Here is a 16,651-nt window from a genome sequence, read left to right as displayed (position 1 = left end):
AACTAAGTAAACACTTCCAATTACCTCAACGCAATCACCCATTTCCAAAGATGTTGTCTACTACTACTAAAAAACCCATGCTTAAATCCCATCCCTGCCGAAACCTCTTCCTGTTGTATTTTTGTGCCCTTCTCCTTACTAGGCCAGTTGAGGTTTGCAGGGCTCCTCCCAGATTTGTTCAGCTGATTCTAGGAAGGTGCTGGGGCCCTTCACAGCATCTGCAGGACTCTTTTTCAGAAGCAAGGTGGTTTGGTTTATTTTGTCCCCCTTTGACTGTACCCTGCGGAGGATTTAGGTTTTGTTTCAATGTTGTCCCATGGTGCAGGAGGGCCAGTGAGATCTACACTCTTGGGAAATGTCTGTTCCCCACTCTTTCCCCAGTGCCCAAGAGACTTCAATTCCACCTCCGTGTTGTTCCTTACAATGGCAGGCCCAGTCCTGCTCCGTTTGCTGAACGTGGGGCAGACAGTCTCACGCATTTTTCATTGTAGAACGGAGAAACTTGTATGAGGGTCCGCTGATGTTCTCGTTTATGGTGCTAGGCCCCACATTTTAAACAAGGCTGTTTAGGAGCTCTTTTTTAAGTACGACATACCCACAAGCCACTACTTGGAGCTGTTTTTGTCCAAGAATACTTCCTTTTTCCTCTCTCCATTAGGTCACTTGGCCTTATAAAGGCACGAGAGGTGCTTCCCAAAAAACAAGGGAAGGGAGAGGGGAGTTAAGGCTTTTACTTTGCCTTGGGATAATTTCTCGTCAATACAGCCTCTAGTTTCAACAGTGTTTAGGGGTTTGCCCAGTTATGACCAAGGGTTAAGAGTTTCTTCCTTACTTGGTTCTACCTTTGGTCTGATCCTTTTTGCACAAAACTCATTTTGAAGCTTTGGAGAAGGTTTCTGGTAGATACCTTGCGTTCAAAGTTTTCTTATTTGTTGCTCTAACTACAACTGTTGTAACTACAAGGAGAAGAATGGGGCAGCAGGGTGCCCCGGATCCCAAATTCCTTAATGGAAAACTGAAGATCAGGAAGTCATACTTCCTGCTCTACAAACAGATTTCTCGGATTCGAGTGCTGTAAAATGTACCCGAGGAGATCAGCCGAACAAAAAATGAATATGCTACTTACCAGTATGCATCTGTTCTTGGCATGTAGGGCTGCTGACATTCATATCTGTGCATAGATCGCCGCCTAGTGTTGGGTCCGGATGTTTGCACGTTGTTGTCTTGGAAGAGTCTTCGAAGTATCCTGGGATAGGTGACTCCTCCCCTGGACTACAGTGCGCATGGGCATCCTCTCCATCCTCAGATTGTTTTTCGCCATTGTGGCAGTGATGGAGTAGATATAGAAAGTGATGACCATGCTTAAAGTAATTCTGAGAGCTGCAGCTGCTACAGGCGCCGGGGAGGAGGGAGGGCGATATGAATGTCAGCAGCCCTACATGCCAAGAACAGATGCATACTGGTAAGTAGCATATTCAGTTCGAGGCATGTGGGCTGCTGAATTCATATCTGTGCATAGAATATATAGCAGTGCCCTCTTATTAGCGGCGGCTACCAGTGCCAGCTGCAGCGGTCTGAAAAAGAGTTTTGAGAACAGCCTGTCCTACAGCTGCCTGCTGTTTTGATTGCACATCTACACAATAGTGTTTGGTAAATGTATGTGTATTGGACCAGGTGGCTGCTCTACATATGTCATGCAAAGGAATGTTTCCTAGGAAAGCCATTGAGGCCCCTAACTTACGTGTTGAGTGGGCTCGTGGGGGAATCGTTAAAGTGCGTTTAGCCTTTTGATAGCAAATTTGAATACATTTAACGATCCATCTGGCTATTCCTGCTTTGGAGATAGCGTTACCTTTGTGGTGTGGGGCAAAGGCAACGAAAAGTTGTGTTTTCCTAAAGGGTTTGGTCCTGTCGATATAATACATGAGGGCCCTTTTGACATCTAGTGTATGGAGTGCCCTTTCTGCGACAGTTCGTGGGATGTGGAAGAAAACGGGCAGTTCAATGGTTTGATTCATGTGGAACTGCGATACCACCTTTGGCATGAATTTGGGGTTGGTACGTAGTTCGACCCTGTTGGCGTGAACCTGTATAAATGGCTCTTGAACGGTTAGTGCCTGGAGTTCACTAACTCTTCTCAAAGAAGTGATCGCAACTAGGAAAGCTACTTTCCAGGTAAGGAATTGAATCTCGCATGAGTGTAGAGGTTCAAAGGGTGGACCCATCAGGCGTGTGAGGACCAAGTTGAGGTTCCACATCGGAGCCGGTGGGTGGCTTGGTGGAATGACTCGTTTGAGTCCTTCCAAGAATGCTTTGATGGCAGGCACTCTGAATAGAGAGAGGTGCTGCCTGGTCTGCAGATAGGCTGATATTGCGGTGAAATGGACACGTATAGAGGTGTACGCCAGATTGCATCGGTATAGGTGTAATAGGTAACAAATAATGTTTTGGATGGATGCGTCTAGCGGGTTAATGTCATTATTATTGCAATAAATGACGAACCTCTTCCATTTTGCTGCATAGCAAGCTCTGGTAGTGGGTCTCCTGGCCTCCTTAATGATGTCCATACAGTCAGGTGGCAGGTTTAGGTAGCCAAACTCTAGGACTTCAGGAGCCAGATTGCCAGGTTCAGCTGTTGTGGATCTGGGTGCTGAATCTCTCCATGGTTCTGCGTCAAATGCTCGGGTTTGACCCGCAGCCTTTGATGGGGCACCACGGAAAGTTCGAGAAAGGTGGTGTACCACGGCTGGCGTGCCCACGTTGGAGCAACCAGGACGAGCGTCAGTGAGTGTTGACGCAGTTTGCGTGCCACCAGCGGTATCAGTGGTGCTGGGGGAAAAGCGTACGCAAATCTGCCGGACCAGTTCATCCATATCGCATTGCCCTGCGACTGCGGATGTGGGAACCTGGCGGCAAAGCTTTGGCATTTTGCGTTTTCGCTTGTCGCGAATAGGTCTATCTCTGGATGACCCCACTGCTGGAAGTACGGTTGGAGTACTGATGGGTGTAACTCCCACTCGTGCATCTGGTGGCTGTGTCTGCTGAGCAGATCCGCCATCTGGTTGTCTTTGCCGGGGAGGTGTTCTGCCATGAGGAACATGTTCCTTTGAATGGCCCACTTCCACATGCTCTGAGCCAGATGAGGCAACTGTGGAGAGTGTGTTCCTCCCTGCTTCTGCATGTAGTACATGGCAGTCATGTTGTCCGTCCGGATCAACACGACTTTGTTGCACAAGTGTACTTTGAATGCTTTCATAGCGAGGAAGATTGCCATCAGCTCTAGAAGGTTGATGTGCATCTTCTTTTGTTGTTGTGTCCATAGTCCCTGCACTGTGTAATGGAGTACATGAGCTCCCCATCCCTGGAGAGACGCGTCCGCCGTCAGTATTATCTGTGGGACAGGCTCTTGGAACGGTCGGCCCTTGCAAAGGTTTTGTGGATTCCACCAATGCAGAGAGTTGTATGCCCGACCGCTCACCAACACTAGGTCTTTCAACTGTCCTTGAGCCTGATTCCACTGACGTGCTAAGCACTCCTGAAGCGGGCGCATATGTAGTCTCGCGTGGGGGACTATGAAGATGCAGGAGGCCATCATGCCTATCAACTGCATGAACACTTGCGCGGGAAGGGAGTGTTGTGGTTTGAACTTGGAAATCAGCATTTGCATGCTGTTGATTCTCACCAAATTTGGCTGAGCTGTGGCCGCCAGAGTGTTTATAGTCGCACCTAGGTACTGTTGTACGTGTGCGGGCTGTAGATGGGATTTTGGGTAATTCAGTGAGAACCCCAGACTGTGAAGGAGGTGAATGGTGCGGGACATGTGGCTGGCACATTGCTGGGCTGACTTCGCTTGAACGAGCCAGTCGTCCAGGTAAGGGTAGACGTGTATGTGCTGCCTCCGTAGATGTTCCGCCACAGTAGCTAGGCACTTTGTAAACACCCTTGGTGCCGTTGTCACGCCGAAGGGAAGGACTTTGAATTGGTAGTGCTGCCCTTGAACAGTGAACCTGAGGTATTTTTTGTGTGAGGGGTGAATGGGTATGTGGAAATACGCATCCTTGAGGTCCAGTGTGGCTAGAAAGTCTCCCTGCTTGAGCAGCGGGAGGACTTGCTGTAGAGTGAGCATGTGAAAATGCTCGGAAAGAATGTATCTGTTTAGGGGTCTCCGGTCTAATATAGGTCTGAGTGACCCGTCCTTTTTCGGTATTAAAAAGTACAGGGAGTACACCCCCGTACCTTGCTCGTGGACGGGTACGACCTCTATTGCGCCTTTTAGAAGCATACTTTGCACCTCCTGCTGTAAGAGCGTTAAGTGCTCTGAGGACATAGGACGGTTTTTTGGAGGTATTGTGGGTGGAGTGGAGGTTAGTTCTAGACAGTAACCGTATTTGACAATATCTTTGACCCACCTGTCCGTGGTGATGGAGGTCCACGTGGACAGGAACCTTTGTAGCCTTCCCCCGACAGGTGTTATGTGGTCGGGAGGAAGGGAGAGGGCGTCACTGCTTGTTCTTGGGGGAGGACCTGGTGTTGCCGTAGCCGCGTCCTCTGCCCTTTGTACTGGAGCCACGATATCCACCCCGGGTGTTTTTATCGTAGGTGGTTTGTGTATTGCCCTTGTTGTATGTTTGCTGTGACCCCTGTCCTCTACCTGCTCCTCTATTTCCGGGGCGACGAAAGGAGCCGCTCCGAAAGGACTGAGTCTGGAGAGCCCCCATGGACTTTGCAGTGTCCGTGTCCTTTTTTATTTTCTCTAGGGTGGTGTCAACCTCCGGGCCGAATAAATAGTCGGGGTTGACAGGCTGGTTGAGTATGTTGTTTTGCACCTCAGGTTTGAATCCGGAGATTCGTAACCAGGCATGTCGTCGCAGCATGACGCTAGTGTTTATGGCCCTGGCAGCTGTGTCTGCGGCATCCAGCGCACACTTGATGGATGCGTTTGTGAGGAGCTGTCCCTCCCTGATGAGGATCTCTGCACCTTCTCTGTATTGGTCAGGGAGATGTTGGATTAGTTGCTCTAATGTGTCGTAGTGCGCTCTATCGTAGCGAGCGAGGAGTGCTTGAGTATTGGCAATGCGCCATATGTTGGCTGCCTGTGCGGCAACCCGTTTGCCAGAGGTCTTTAACACCTTGGACTCTTTGTCCGGGGGAGGAGTGTCACCTGTTGTTTGTGAGTGTGCCCTCTTGCGAGCATTCGCAACGACAATGGAATCCAGAGGTAATTGGCCTCTGATGTAAGTAGGGTCCCCAGGCGCTGATCTGTATTTCTTGTCGATCCTGGGGTTTATCACTCTTGCCCTGGTGGGTTCCTTGAAGATGTCCTTAGCTGGTTTGAGGACACCCTTCAACATGGGTAGAGTTTTTATATTCCTTTCTGAGGATGCAAAAGTATCCATAAGAAAGTCGTCCTCGACGGTGTCCGAGTGAAGTTGCACCCCATGATTGGCCGCAGCACGTTCAATTAGAGCGTTGAACGCTGCAGTGTCCTCTGTGGGAGATGTTTTTGCTCCATAGAGTTGCGGGTCTTGTGCATCCATAGGTGCACCTGGGTCCACAGGGTCATCCCAAGTTTGATCAGGGTCCTGTTGGCCGTCAGGGTCCATGTCTCCGGGGTAGGGGACTTGGTCACCCATGTAGTCCACCAACGCATCCGTGTCGGAGTGTGTGGGAGAGAAGGATTGTGGATCCTGGTAGGGTGAGTGGAAAGGTTCGTAAAGAACTGGTTCTGAAGCCACAGGCAGCTTTCTTTTAAGTGGAATCCTGAAGGAGTCCAAAGCCGGCTCCGAAGTTATTTTCCGTTTGTGGATAATCATCCTGCCGGTGTCGGCGTCGATTAGATGCGATGGAGACGTCTCCGCAGAGCGTTCGGCAGGCGTGATCGTGGTATGGGTCACCCGTGTCCTGATTTGGAACAGTTTCGGGGCCGTGGATGGTGGCAGGCCAAAAGTAATGTTGGCTGGTGTCGAAGAGGCTGCTGGAGCTTTAATTGGTTCGGAGCCCGACGTGTCCTGGAGGACCATTTTCTTTTTGGTGCTTTGCGCAGCAATGGGTCGCGTCTGGAGCGCCCTCGATTCTTTTGCACCGGCCGGTTCTGTTGAGGCGGTCGTGGATTTTTTCGGCGCCGGTGGGTCATCGAGTCGAGGGGCGGGAATGGCCGTCGACTTCTTCGATGAGTGTGGCTTTGGTGTCGCCGTGGAAGCGGTGTGAGACGCAGCAGGCTGTTTGACCTTTGGGGTCGGAGTCGATTGCGTCGGTGCCGGTAGCCGAGCAGGTTTGGTACCGAAGGCCTTCTTCCTTATGTCGACTCCGACATCGGCCGCTTCGAGTTCGGCACCGAAGTCTCGTTTTGTGCGTTCGGTGCCGATGTGTTTTGCTGGCGTCGAAGGTGTGGAGGGCCTCGATCCGACCAGCGCCACTTTCGGTTTCAATTGAACCAATACAGCTTTCGGTTTCGGTTTTGAAGAAGGGAAACCAGCCGTTTTGGGCATTAATGGCTGCCGCTGAATGTCCGAGGCCGGGCCCGAGGGCGGGGCCGAAGAACTGCGGGATAGGTCTTGGGTAAGGCCCGAAGGCGATCCCTCGACCGGAGCCATAGACTGTTGCACTGGCCTTTCTTCAGTCTGAACGGGTAGGCCTTGCTTGTCACCGGAGCTACTCTCTTCGGCCCCTAAGGCCTCATTGTAGTCTCCTACCTAGGTGTCGTCTTCATCTCTGCGAAAGAGTGTTTCGTCGACGTCTTCCGATCCGGAGTCATGTTCGGAAACGGGACTGGAGGGTAGGTTCTCCACTTCTTCGGTCTCGGCGTTCAAGATGTCGGCCGGGGCCGGTGCTGCTTGCTGCGCCTCGAGTCTCGCCGCTCGTCGATTCCGTAGTGTCTTCTTGGATCGAAATCTGGCACAGGCCATGCATGTAGATTCGTCGTGATCCGGTGAAAGGCATTTGTTGCACACCGGATGGACGTCGACGTGGGGATATTTCGCATTGCATACCGGACACCTCTTGAATGGCGTCCTCGATTCCATCATTGATGTCGAATCGACGGTCGGGTAAGATGCGAAAGTTTGTTCTGTAAGTTAGTAAACTAACAAAGATACTATCGATACCGATCGAGAACAGTACCGACGCGAACTAAAGGCCTTTTGGCCTGAAAAAAGATTTTCCTAACTTGAGTCAAGATAGCACATCCGAACCCAATGGCGGAAAAAAACAATCTGAGGATGGAGAGGATGCCCATGCGCACTGTAGTCCAGGGGAGGAGTCACCTATCCCAGGATACTTCGAAGACTCTTCCAGGACAACAACGTGCAAACATCCGGACCCAACACTAGGCGGCGATCTATGCACAGATATGAATTCAGCAGCCCACATGCCTCGAACATAAGAGTACCTGCATTAATTTCGATCGAGCTTAAAGAACTAAGAAACCATCTACTTCCACCTTAGTGTGATGGGTAAAAATGATAATTGTCCTAGCCTACTAGGACTGTGGTAAAGATATTCCTGGTGCGGTGAAGACTTATTCCACCATGGGGATGGCAGCGCCATGGGCCGAGCGGGAAGGTGCTTTCTACTGAAGATATTTGTAGAGCTGCCACCCGGACCTCCCCTTCCACTTCTGTTTCTCATTACAGATTGCAAGTTGCTAAGGGTGCTGAATTGACAATCAGATCAGTGTTCATTGAGAAGTCCATTTCGCTTGATTATTCCTGTTCTTTCCTTTTTCTGCAGCTAAATGGGTATTTTTGTTTTTGGTTTTGTTGGGCATCATACTTAGGAAAAAAGGAGATGAGAGGAATTGAAGAGAGGAATAAACAAGTATACGTGCGTTTATTTGTTCACAACTACTAATGTAAGTTAACAACTGACGAAGGATTCTTAGTTTGGGCAATCCTCACTTAGTAAGGCATGGGACGAGGAAGGTGAAGAGGAGGTAACGCCTGGATTACTTATTAGTAATCTTCATTACTTCAATACTTTCTCACTCATCCCAATACTTTCGGATCTCCGCCTCGCTCGCCCTACTTCCTTCATCATCCTTCTTTTTGAAGGGCTTCTTACCTACAGGATGCGGTTTAGGGAGGGATGGGATTTCTGGGAGGGGTTTATTCTTTTTAAGTAAAAATGGATGACCGCTTTGGGAAAGGGCGATTGCATTGAAGTAAATGGAGACATTTAGTCAGTCTGTAACCACTGGGACGTGTAGAGAAGAGCTGGAGTCATACAGATTGCAGGTAAAGCCCGGGCATTTCATGAGATATTTAAAACAAACAAGTTAGTCATTTGTTATACATCATCTGAGAGGTCAGCACTCAGTCGTGTATGTGCACTTACCGTCCACGTCCTGATCTGAACCAATGATTTCCTCAGATGGAGAGGACTCTGCAGATCAAGTGAAATTCACCACATCATAAACACAAAAACATAAATAGACCGTAAAACGCGGCTCTTATTGGAAGATGACACAAACTAGTTTCATTTTGTTTTTTCTGAAGGTTTTTGGACAAGTATATTTTTACGCCAGAATAGCTGGAAGCACTTAACAAAAAAATGTACACACAATGGATTCTTTTCGGTGACGTACTGCACAGATTCACTCAAGAAGGTGATGTCTAGATACCTGTAATGCCGGGTTAAAGTGAAACTACAGCTCAAAACATTTCCACTACAAATAACTTCGTTTCAGAGTAAGAGGTTTCAGTTACAAGAGGATATTTTGCAGTCAGCCCGATGGGGGGTGGGGGCAATCTCTCATCTATGCTAGCAGTGATTGCCTCGAGCAGTATACTTGATGCACTGCAGTGACGTCTGCTGCAGAGGACCCAGGGTGTTTATGCCAATTAGGGACAAGCAGACAGTACGAGACGGCCTTTACCAGCAAACAAAACACGCATTTTCAGTGCTCAAGGAGAGCTTTTTTTTTTTACCAGAAACCATTTATCCCAAAGAAGGAATGGGTGTATAATTGGATTCGGTTAAAGTGTAACTGCCCTCTGTGCTTTAACTGCTGAAGTACTCCTGTTTACTCTCAATCTCACAGAAATGGTGAAGGCAGCCACTGCTTGTGTGGCTTAGATTTACTTTAAGAGCACAAAGGTGCAATGTTAGCAGGGATCCCTTCATTCTAGCCCAGGCATCTCAACAATCAAGGCCCTAGAGACTCCGCTCGTCCAAAGGAACTCCACCATCATAGGACAAGAGCTCTCTTGGAGTTCCTGGCACTTGCAGTCAATGGTCTTCACTTGACGCACAGAACATGGAGTCACAGACATGACGTTTTCCTCTATATCGCTGTAAAATTGTGCCTGTTGCGAAAACAAATGCAGATTTAAAATTGCTCTAACACAAGCAGTATTAACTAGAAGCTTAGAACTAACGGCAACCTACCAACAGACTGTGCTTGGCCTCTTTCAGATCACCCCTTGAATCCACCCGCAATGTAATAAGTCTAGGACGTCTGCTACACTTACAAGGAGATACTGCAAGCAACTTCTGCCAAACATACCCCTAATCGGGGATTCTCCTACATATTAACCAAGTGTCACGGACGTGAAATTAGACAACACATGACACCACTGTCAACAGTGTTCCTCCAACCTTAAAATGGCAGTGTGTCACGCTTCAAACATTCCCAGTACATCACTTAATGACTTTATTAACAAGGACTATGGAAATCCCCCAATCACCATTCCATTTCTCAAACATTGGAGATTGCACATTACATTTTTGATAGCATTTTTTATGCTCAATATCTCATTTCTTTTGGCATTTTATTCTTTTCAGAACTTTGACGGGTTCCTAAAACAAGAGTGTTCCAACATGAACTCTATACACGGGGACTGATATCGATGAGAACTATGCTTTTATTTAGTGTTTCATTCAATATAGCCATCCCCCAAAATTGCTGTAAATAAAGTGTCTCACTTAACTAGTACTTAACATAACGGCACTGACTTTACTTAAGCATCTGGCCAATGTTATGAACACAAACCAAGAATACTTCTTGGAAGTTCAATTTTACGTAGAAGGAAATAGCTGAAATATTCTGTTCACTAAACTGACCAGGTTCAGGTACCAGGAGGTCATGGGTCTTTGGCCAGAGAAGGATAAGTTACTTACCTGTAATCCTAGTTCTCTTCCAGGGGTATCCTCATCAAAGTCATTAGCACTGAATGTCCCCGCACGTGGGCGGGAATATTCAGTGCTTATGACTATTGATGAGGATCCCCTGGAAGAGAAACACAAGCTATAGTCCTGTCAGATGTCTAAACGGCCTCCTTGGCAGTGGCGAAGCTTCTAATGTCAATGGGAAAACCTACAAATGTCCACCAGAACAAGTTTTGACTAGGCGATGAGACAAATATACATCATACATTGAGTAGGTTGGTGTTCTACAGTGCCCAGTGGCAGAATTTCATCCATCTGTTCTCATACCATCTCTTGGTGCTGGACTACCTAGAAGCTGCAAAAACATTTAATATCTCAAAGAAAAGTCTTATGCCTTGGCAATCACCCGCAGAACCGTGCACCAAGCACCTTACATAGGTTTTCTGCTGGAGAATGCAAATATAGGACCCTCGTGTCCACACACAGCAAATCTGAGGACCAGACTTGGCAAACTCAAACCAGAGGCATCTGCATGTTCTAGCAGCCCAGTCTATGATTGGTATCAGAGCAGGAGAGAAGATACACAAGAACACACCCGGCCTGTCCAACACCAGGCCATCCATTAGCGAGCGAGTCTCTGTAACCATTCAGGAAGGGAACTGGTTGCATCTGATGTTCAGGAAAAGGGGCGAAAGAGTTGTTGGATGCACAATCCCAGGCCTTGAAAATCGTGTTAAGGACTTCTAAAGAATATCCCATTTGTGTGGCAAGAGTGAATACTCATTCTAACTGACCTTTATTATGGTGTTTATTGCACAGTTTACGTGCCAAACATTATCAGGGCTCGGCTCGTGCATGGGCTTTTATGAGCTCAGGCAAACGCCCTGGTTCCGCTCTCCCTGTTAATTTGTTGGCTCGTCCACCTCTAATGCGTAGGATACGTTTTCCTTAGCTCTGCCAAGGCTTAGTCTGAATATTTTAATGAAGCTAAAAACTTGTAAAGAGATTCATAGTTACTGTTTGCCTGCAAAAATGTAAGCAAAAAAGGTCATTAAATTTGCCCAAGCTTTTACTGTGTGGTTCCCTCGGGAGGGGACCATAATAGGTGTGCACCGTAGTGCCCTGTGCCTATCCTGGACAGTGCCCCGCTGGAAGATCACCCACTAGACTTTTCCTGCGGTTGGTATAAGTACTTAGTTTGGACCGGAGCATCAGCTTGGTATTTGGACATAGGAAGCCTACACCCCCACCACATGACCCCTTAAAGGCCGTAAATCGCGGTCATTGTATGGGCCAGTCGGTGGGTGTCCGCAGGTAGCTTCATGGGGAACTGCACACAGATACCACAATCCACACCTTAGGATTAGACCCCTCTGCTCACCAAAAACTGCTAGATTCAAAAGCACTGTATAATGCTGTTCTAGAAAAACTGAGATTTCATGACTGAAAGACTCATTTAGCCACATATTACGAGGAAGGTAGGTACGGGCGTTGCTGGCTTGGCTTAGTCGTCCAGAACTGCATGGCGTCCCATTTTGCATTCAATTGCTGCTTCAGATGCACACATCTACTTACTGCGGCCCATTAATGATGAGTTCCAAACCTCTTACGAGGACCTCTACAGTCGCCCAGAGGCACTCCCAGAATCCGTGCAGTGCGCGTTTTTGATCTGCATATGCCTCTCGGACGTGCCTCCGAGGACAGGCACCTCATTAAGGGAACCGATCACAACTCCAGAAATACAACAAGCCAGTAAGAAGATGGCTACGGGGAAAACCCCAGGGCCTGATTGACGCTCGGAGTTTTACTTGACCTATGTGGGCATATTAGCCCCCAAACTAGTCACGCTACATGCCAAGTCCTTGTGGTTGGGCCGCTTGCCTGAGGCCACCAGAAGTGCCCTCATGATTCCCCTCCTTTCGCTTCAGGAGCTCTCACCGCTGCCTTTCACCCTTTATCCACGCTTAAAAGGGACTTAAAAGTTCCTTAGTAAGGTGTTGCCAAATATATCGCTCCCTTACATGAAGGTGCCCTTTCATAAAAATCAAAATGGTTTCATACCAAGCTGCAGTACCTCACTTAACCTGCGAAGACTCTACCATGTGCTATACCACCCTGCTGTGTAAGGTAAGCAGACTGTATGTATGCTCTTGTCAGTTGATCGTGAGAATGCTATTGATTCGATACGATGGAACTTCCTAATGGACGTCATGCGAAATATGGGTCTCGGGGAGAGATGGGTTCGATGGGTGACACTACTTTATACCGAACTGACAGCCAAGGTTAGAATAGGCTCTACGGTCTCTACCACATATGAGATTTTTCGGGAGACTAGACAGGGATACAGACTGTCCCCCTTGCTTTTCGCTCTGGCCATAGAACCACAAGCAGAACTGTTTTGAAGAGATGTGGCAGCCAGTGGCAATACAGTTGATGGGCAGGAACAGATCACCTTGCTATACACAGATGATCTTCTCTTACATTTGGCAGATGGTCCTGGGAGAGCAAGAGAGGCGACTGACCGCATAGAAGAGTTCGGGTAGGTGTCTAGGTTACGCCTCGACCATACTAAAACCTACCAGTTTCCTGTGTTGAGAACACAGCTTGTTGGCACAATTTCCCACTGGAGCTTCGGTGGTCTCCCAACTCCTTTAGGTACCCAATTATATCATACACTCCTAAAGGGTGTGTCCCATTTTCGAGATCCCGGCGACTTTCCCTCATGGCAAGAATTGCTGTCTCCAAGCTGGTGATTTTATAACTAACTAACTAACTCTCACACTCTAACACACACACACACTAACACACACACTAACACACACCCCCCCTACCTCTCTATCCAAATTCCTGCAGTTTGGTTCAGGCAGGTAGATGTCTTACTTCGCGAGCTAATCTGGGTTCGAGGACGCCATAGGGTGCCCCTTGAGGTGCTGCAGTGCCCACCAGATAAGGGTTGCATGGATGCGCCGGGCTTTGAACTGTACTATTTGGCAGCACATTTGCAGTGGATAGCCAGATGGCTGGATGTTACAGGCGTGATCCCCTGGACCTGGTGCCCTGGCCCCTCACCAGGGTCTTCCTTTGCCCTGATGCTGCGGCAGAATGTGGATATTCCGAATCCAAATATGAGCTGTGAGCAGTGCTGTATTCTTGGAGTCATAGCCAGATACGGACCCAAAGCACACCACTGTACGCGCCCAATCTGCTGTTATTAGGACTCCCACATAGGAGTCCGCTCGTTTGATTTCCATCCGCCCAGTTGTCAGACTGGAGTGAGGCAGGGACTTCGGACGGTGGGGGGACTGCTTTTCACTGGGAACGCTGATATAATTCGAGGAATTATCTGAGCAATATACCTTACCCAGAGAGCATTGCTGACTTATGAGGCTTTAGTGCAGACCTTAACGGAACTGGGGAACAATGGATGAGACGAAACCCTCCCCCCCCCCCCCCCCCCATGCTACACTCCTACTCACGATGGGTTCAGCCCACCATTTGGTTACATGGTTCTACCGCTCCTTGAGTGATATGGGGAGGGGGCACCTGACAGGCTTGAAGGCTAGATGGGAGATTATCTTGGGCCGAGAGATTACAGATAGGGACTGGAACAAAATAATGCCCTAGCCAAAACAGGTTTCATACAATATGAGGCTTAAATATAACCAATTCAACTTCTCACATATGGCATACCTTACACCCCATAGATTGCAGATGATTTCCAGGAGAGGGGAGGGGGGGGGGGGGGGAGGGAGGGTGGAACATGGAGGTACCCACAATGTGGGCTATCTGATGCGGAATACTGCCACATGACATGGAATAGCCCCACCATTATGGTGTTCTGGAATGAGGTCCTTGAAAAACTACAACTCACACTGGGGCATGCAATTCAACGCCAAATAGAGGCCTGCCTACTGAGAAGGTTTCCTAGACCCAAGAAGCGCAAAGCGGGGACTACGTTTTGGGACCTGGCACTAGCATTAGCCAAACGCAGGATAGAAATGGCTTGGAAATCGGTGGGAGGCCCCAGATTTGACACATGGGTACAAGACGTTAAGTCCACGGCAGAAGTGGAGGAGAGTGCTCTCCTCAGGGAGGATGCCAGAGGGATCCGGAGACACCGCCCGTTAGCAGGCCTCTGGAATGAAATCCTAGGGAGCTGGGAGCACTCGGTAGATGCCTCAGGGTCAGACCGAGAAGCTTCTGATGATCCCAGAGATAAAACTCAAGGAGATGAGATGGATGGGGAGAGCGGCGGGGAGACGCTGGCTGGAGCTACGGAGAGTTACCCAGAGTAGGGCCCTCACTCATATCTTGATTTGAGTGGTCAGACCCGTTGGTCCTTACCTGCCCCTGGACTCGGAGACTCATACTTCAGACTCTATGAGGTACAATTAAGACTCTTACTGATGAACAGCCCACCCAAGCAAACTAGTTTATGGATATAGATTATGGCTCTCAAACAGTTATTGTTCGCATTGCACTTTTTTCTTTCTGCGTTGTAGTTTTTTTTCCAACTTGGCTATTACATTGAATTACATTAACCTCCGTTCATTGTGCGACACCCACCTTTTGCGACTTATTCAGACTGCCCCCTTCCTTTAGTGCTCCTGTCACAGGGCTAACTGGGATATGACCCTCAATCCACAACTAATCAAGAGCTAAAAGTTGAGATTCTGTCATGATGAGATAAAAGCAGGTGGTCAAATAGATAGCAGGCCATTACGTTTGTATGGGGAAAATGCCAAGGATATGAAAAGGTATATATAGGAATCTTTACGCATATCCCGGTTTGCTCTGTAATGCTATCAATACACTAGGAAAGTTGATGTTGTTATGGAACGTATACGAAATGTATCAGATGTCTAAAATGCCAATAAAAATATTTGGGAGGGAAAAAACACTTGCCATGGCTTTATAGAAAAGTAGAAAATCCTTCAAGCACTGGAAGACCACCAACTATTTCTGGATTCCGAGAACAAATAGTCCTGCATTTGAAGAGAACGGAAATTGAGACAGCTGCAACCAACAGCAAAGCTTACTTAGTTTGGGAATGAATAAAAAATGGATTGTAACAGAGTAGAAATTTGTTACAGGACAGGCTTCTGCTGCTAAAGATATTACTATCCGTTACAATTGTTTGTTAACTGTTTTTAATGAAAAATATAACTTGTGCAATGCGTTATGCATTTTACAACCTGTTTTCTTTGTATTCATTTGCCAAAGCCACGCAAATGATCAAATAAAATGACAGATGAACAAGCAGTCTTATTTATAACTGAGTCACAATGGTCACCTATAACATTATAATCAATAATAAAGGCTCTTACTCTGCAAGGCAGCTTTTTAACGAGTACAAAAAGGACACAGTTAATCTGCTTTTAATAAAAAATATGCTTTTAAGATTATGATATGTACTGAGAAGCATATAAAATTGGTTCGAATAATGTTAATAACTTTTGAAAGAATTATTGTAAAAGATACCGTTCTCTAAATATTTGTGCTTGATTTTATGAAAATATGTACAATAATATGTAATGAAAAGCGTTTTTAAATGGATACAATACTGCTTAAATTGTGTTAAAGATGCAAATAATAAAATGACAAGAATATAAGTTCAGTCTATGTGCTGTTATATTTGAAATCTATGTATTCTTTTCTTTGGTTCACTGTAGTGTGCATATAAACTCATTTGAGTAGTGTTGAATAACACAAAAGGGATATTTTTATTTTTCAGTTGTGCTAGAATACCCGGTCCCTTTTGGTATAGCCTGGGCAACTCTTTTTTTGGACAGCTTTTTAACGAGTACCACAGAGCTGGACGGTTTCATGATGTGTCAAATTGTACATAGAGCTGAAACAGATGAGCATGACATGACAGCACCAACTTCCTAGGTTCCTGCCATGCACTGGCAGTGCTCAGCAATAGGGACACCCACGCACCAGGAGTCTCTCTAGTCTGTGACAGGCTACTGGTATCATAGTTCCTGCACTCGCTTGTCTCTTTCTCTCTCTCCCCTCAACATATTGTCCCAGCCTGCTCACTGTTCTGCTGCCATGCCTGTTCTCTGCTACCCTGCTTAAGATCCTGCTTTTTCTACAGTCCTGCAACAAACCACCAAATGGAAGGTGATGAATTTCCAGCCTGACCGCAGGGACATCTCACAATATCAACTGTAAAAGTGGTACCCGGGTTGGATGGCAAAATCACTGTCTCATCTACAAAACCATGCGCTCTCAAAAAAGGCAATGCCAACACATACAGTAAAACAAAAGTTTGTGTTCATACTATCAAAAGGGACATCTTGAAGAAACACTCCAAGTAACTCATTTGGAATAGGACTATGTGAAATTTTCGGGCTGCACTAAAACAGAAGCAACAAAGTTATATCACAAAAGTAATTCCTTGTACAAAAAGGTTCCTCTCCATTTTGGCTTCAGTCTATCCCAGAAAAGGACAGAAATGTATGCAACAGTTTGTAAACGCAAGCAGCAAATCCTATTCAGGTAGCCCAATGTTGCTACAGACCACTTTCCAAACTTTGCCAGA

The 16,651-nt window shown here is 47.2% G+C and overlaps 1 protein-coding gene across 9 annotated transcripts in view; it reads right to left on the bottom strand.

The window, feature by feature from the left end:
* Positions 1 to 16,651, bottom strand: part of USP19 (ubiquitin specific peptidase 19) — a 638,025-nt gene that overhangs the window by 560,014 nt on the left and 61,360 nt on the right. For 3 of the 9 annotated variants that reach the window (XM_085624327.1, XM_085624328.1, XM_085624329.1), the window contains one exon: positions 8,332 to 8,379. The exons of the other annotated variants lie outside the window; for them this stretch is intronic. In XM_085624327.1, the coding sequence (XP_085480453.1) occupies positions 8,332 to 8,379 (48 nt within the window). The remainder of the gene's footprint in view (positions 1 to 8,331; positions 8,380 to 16,651) is intronic. 9 annotated transcript variants of the gene reach the window in all.

Source organism: Triturus cristatus, chromosome 9 (assembly GCF_964204655.1).
Source record: "Triturus cristatus chromosome 9, aTriCri1.1, whole genome shotgun sequence".
Lineage (NCBI taxonomy): Eukaryota > Metazoa > Chordata > Amphibia > Caudata > Salamandridae > Triturus > Triturus cristatus.
The sequence above is the reverse complement of the archived record's forward strand: the minus strand, read 5'-3'. Positions and strand labels throughout refer to the sequence as shown.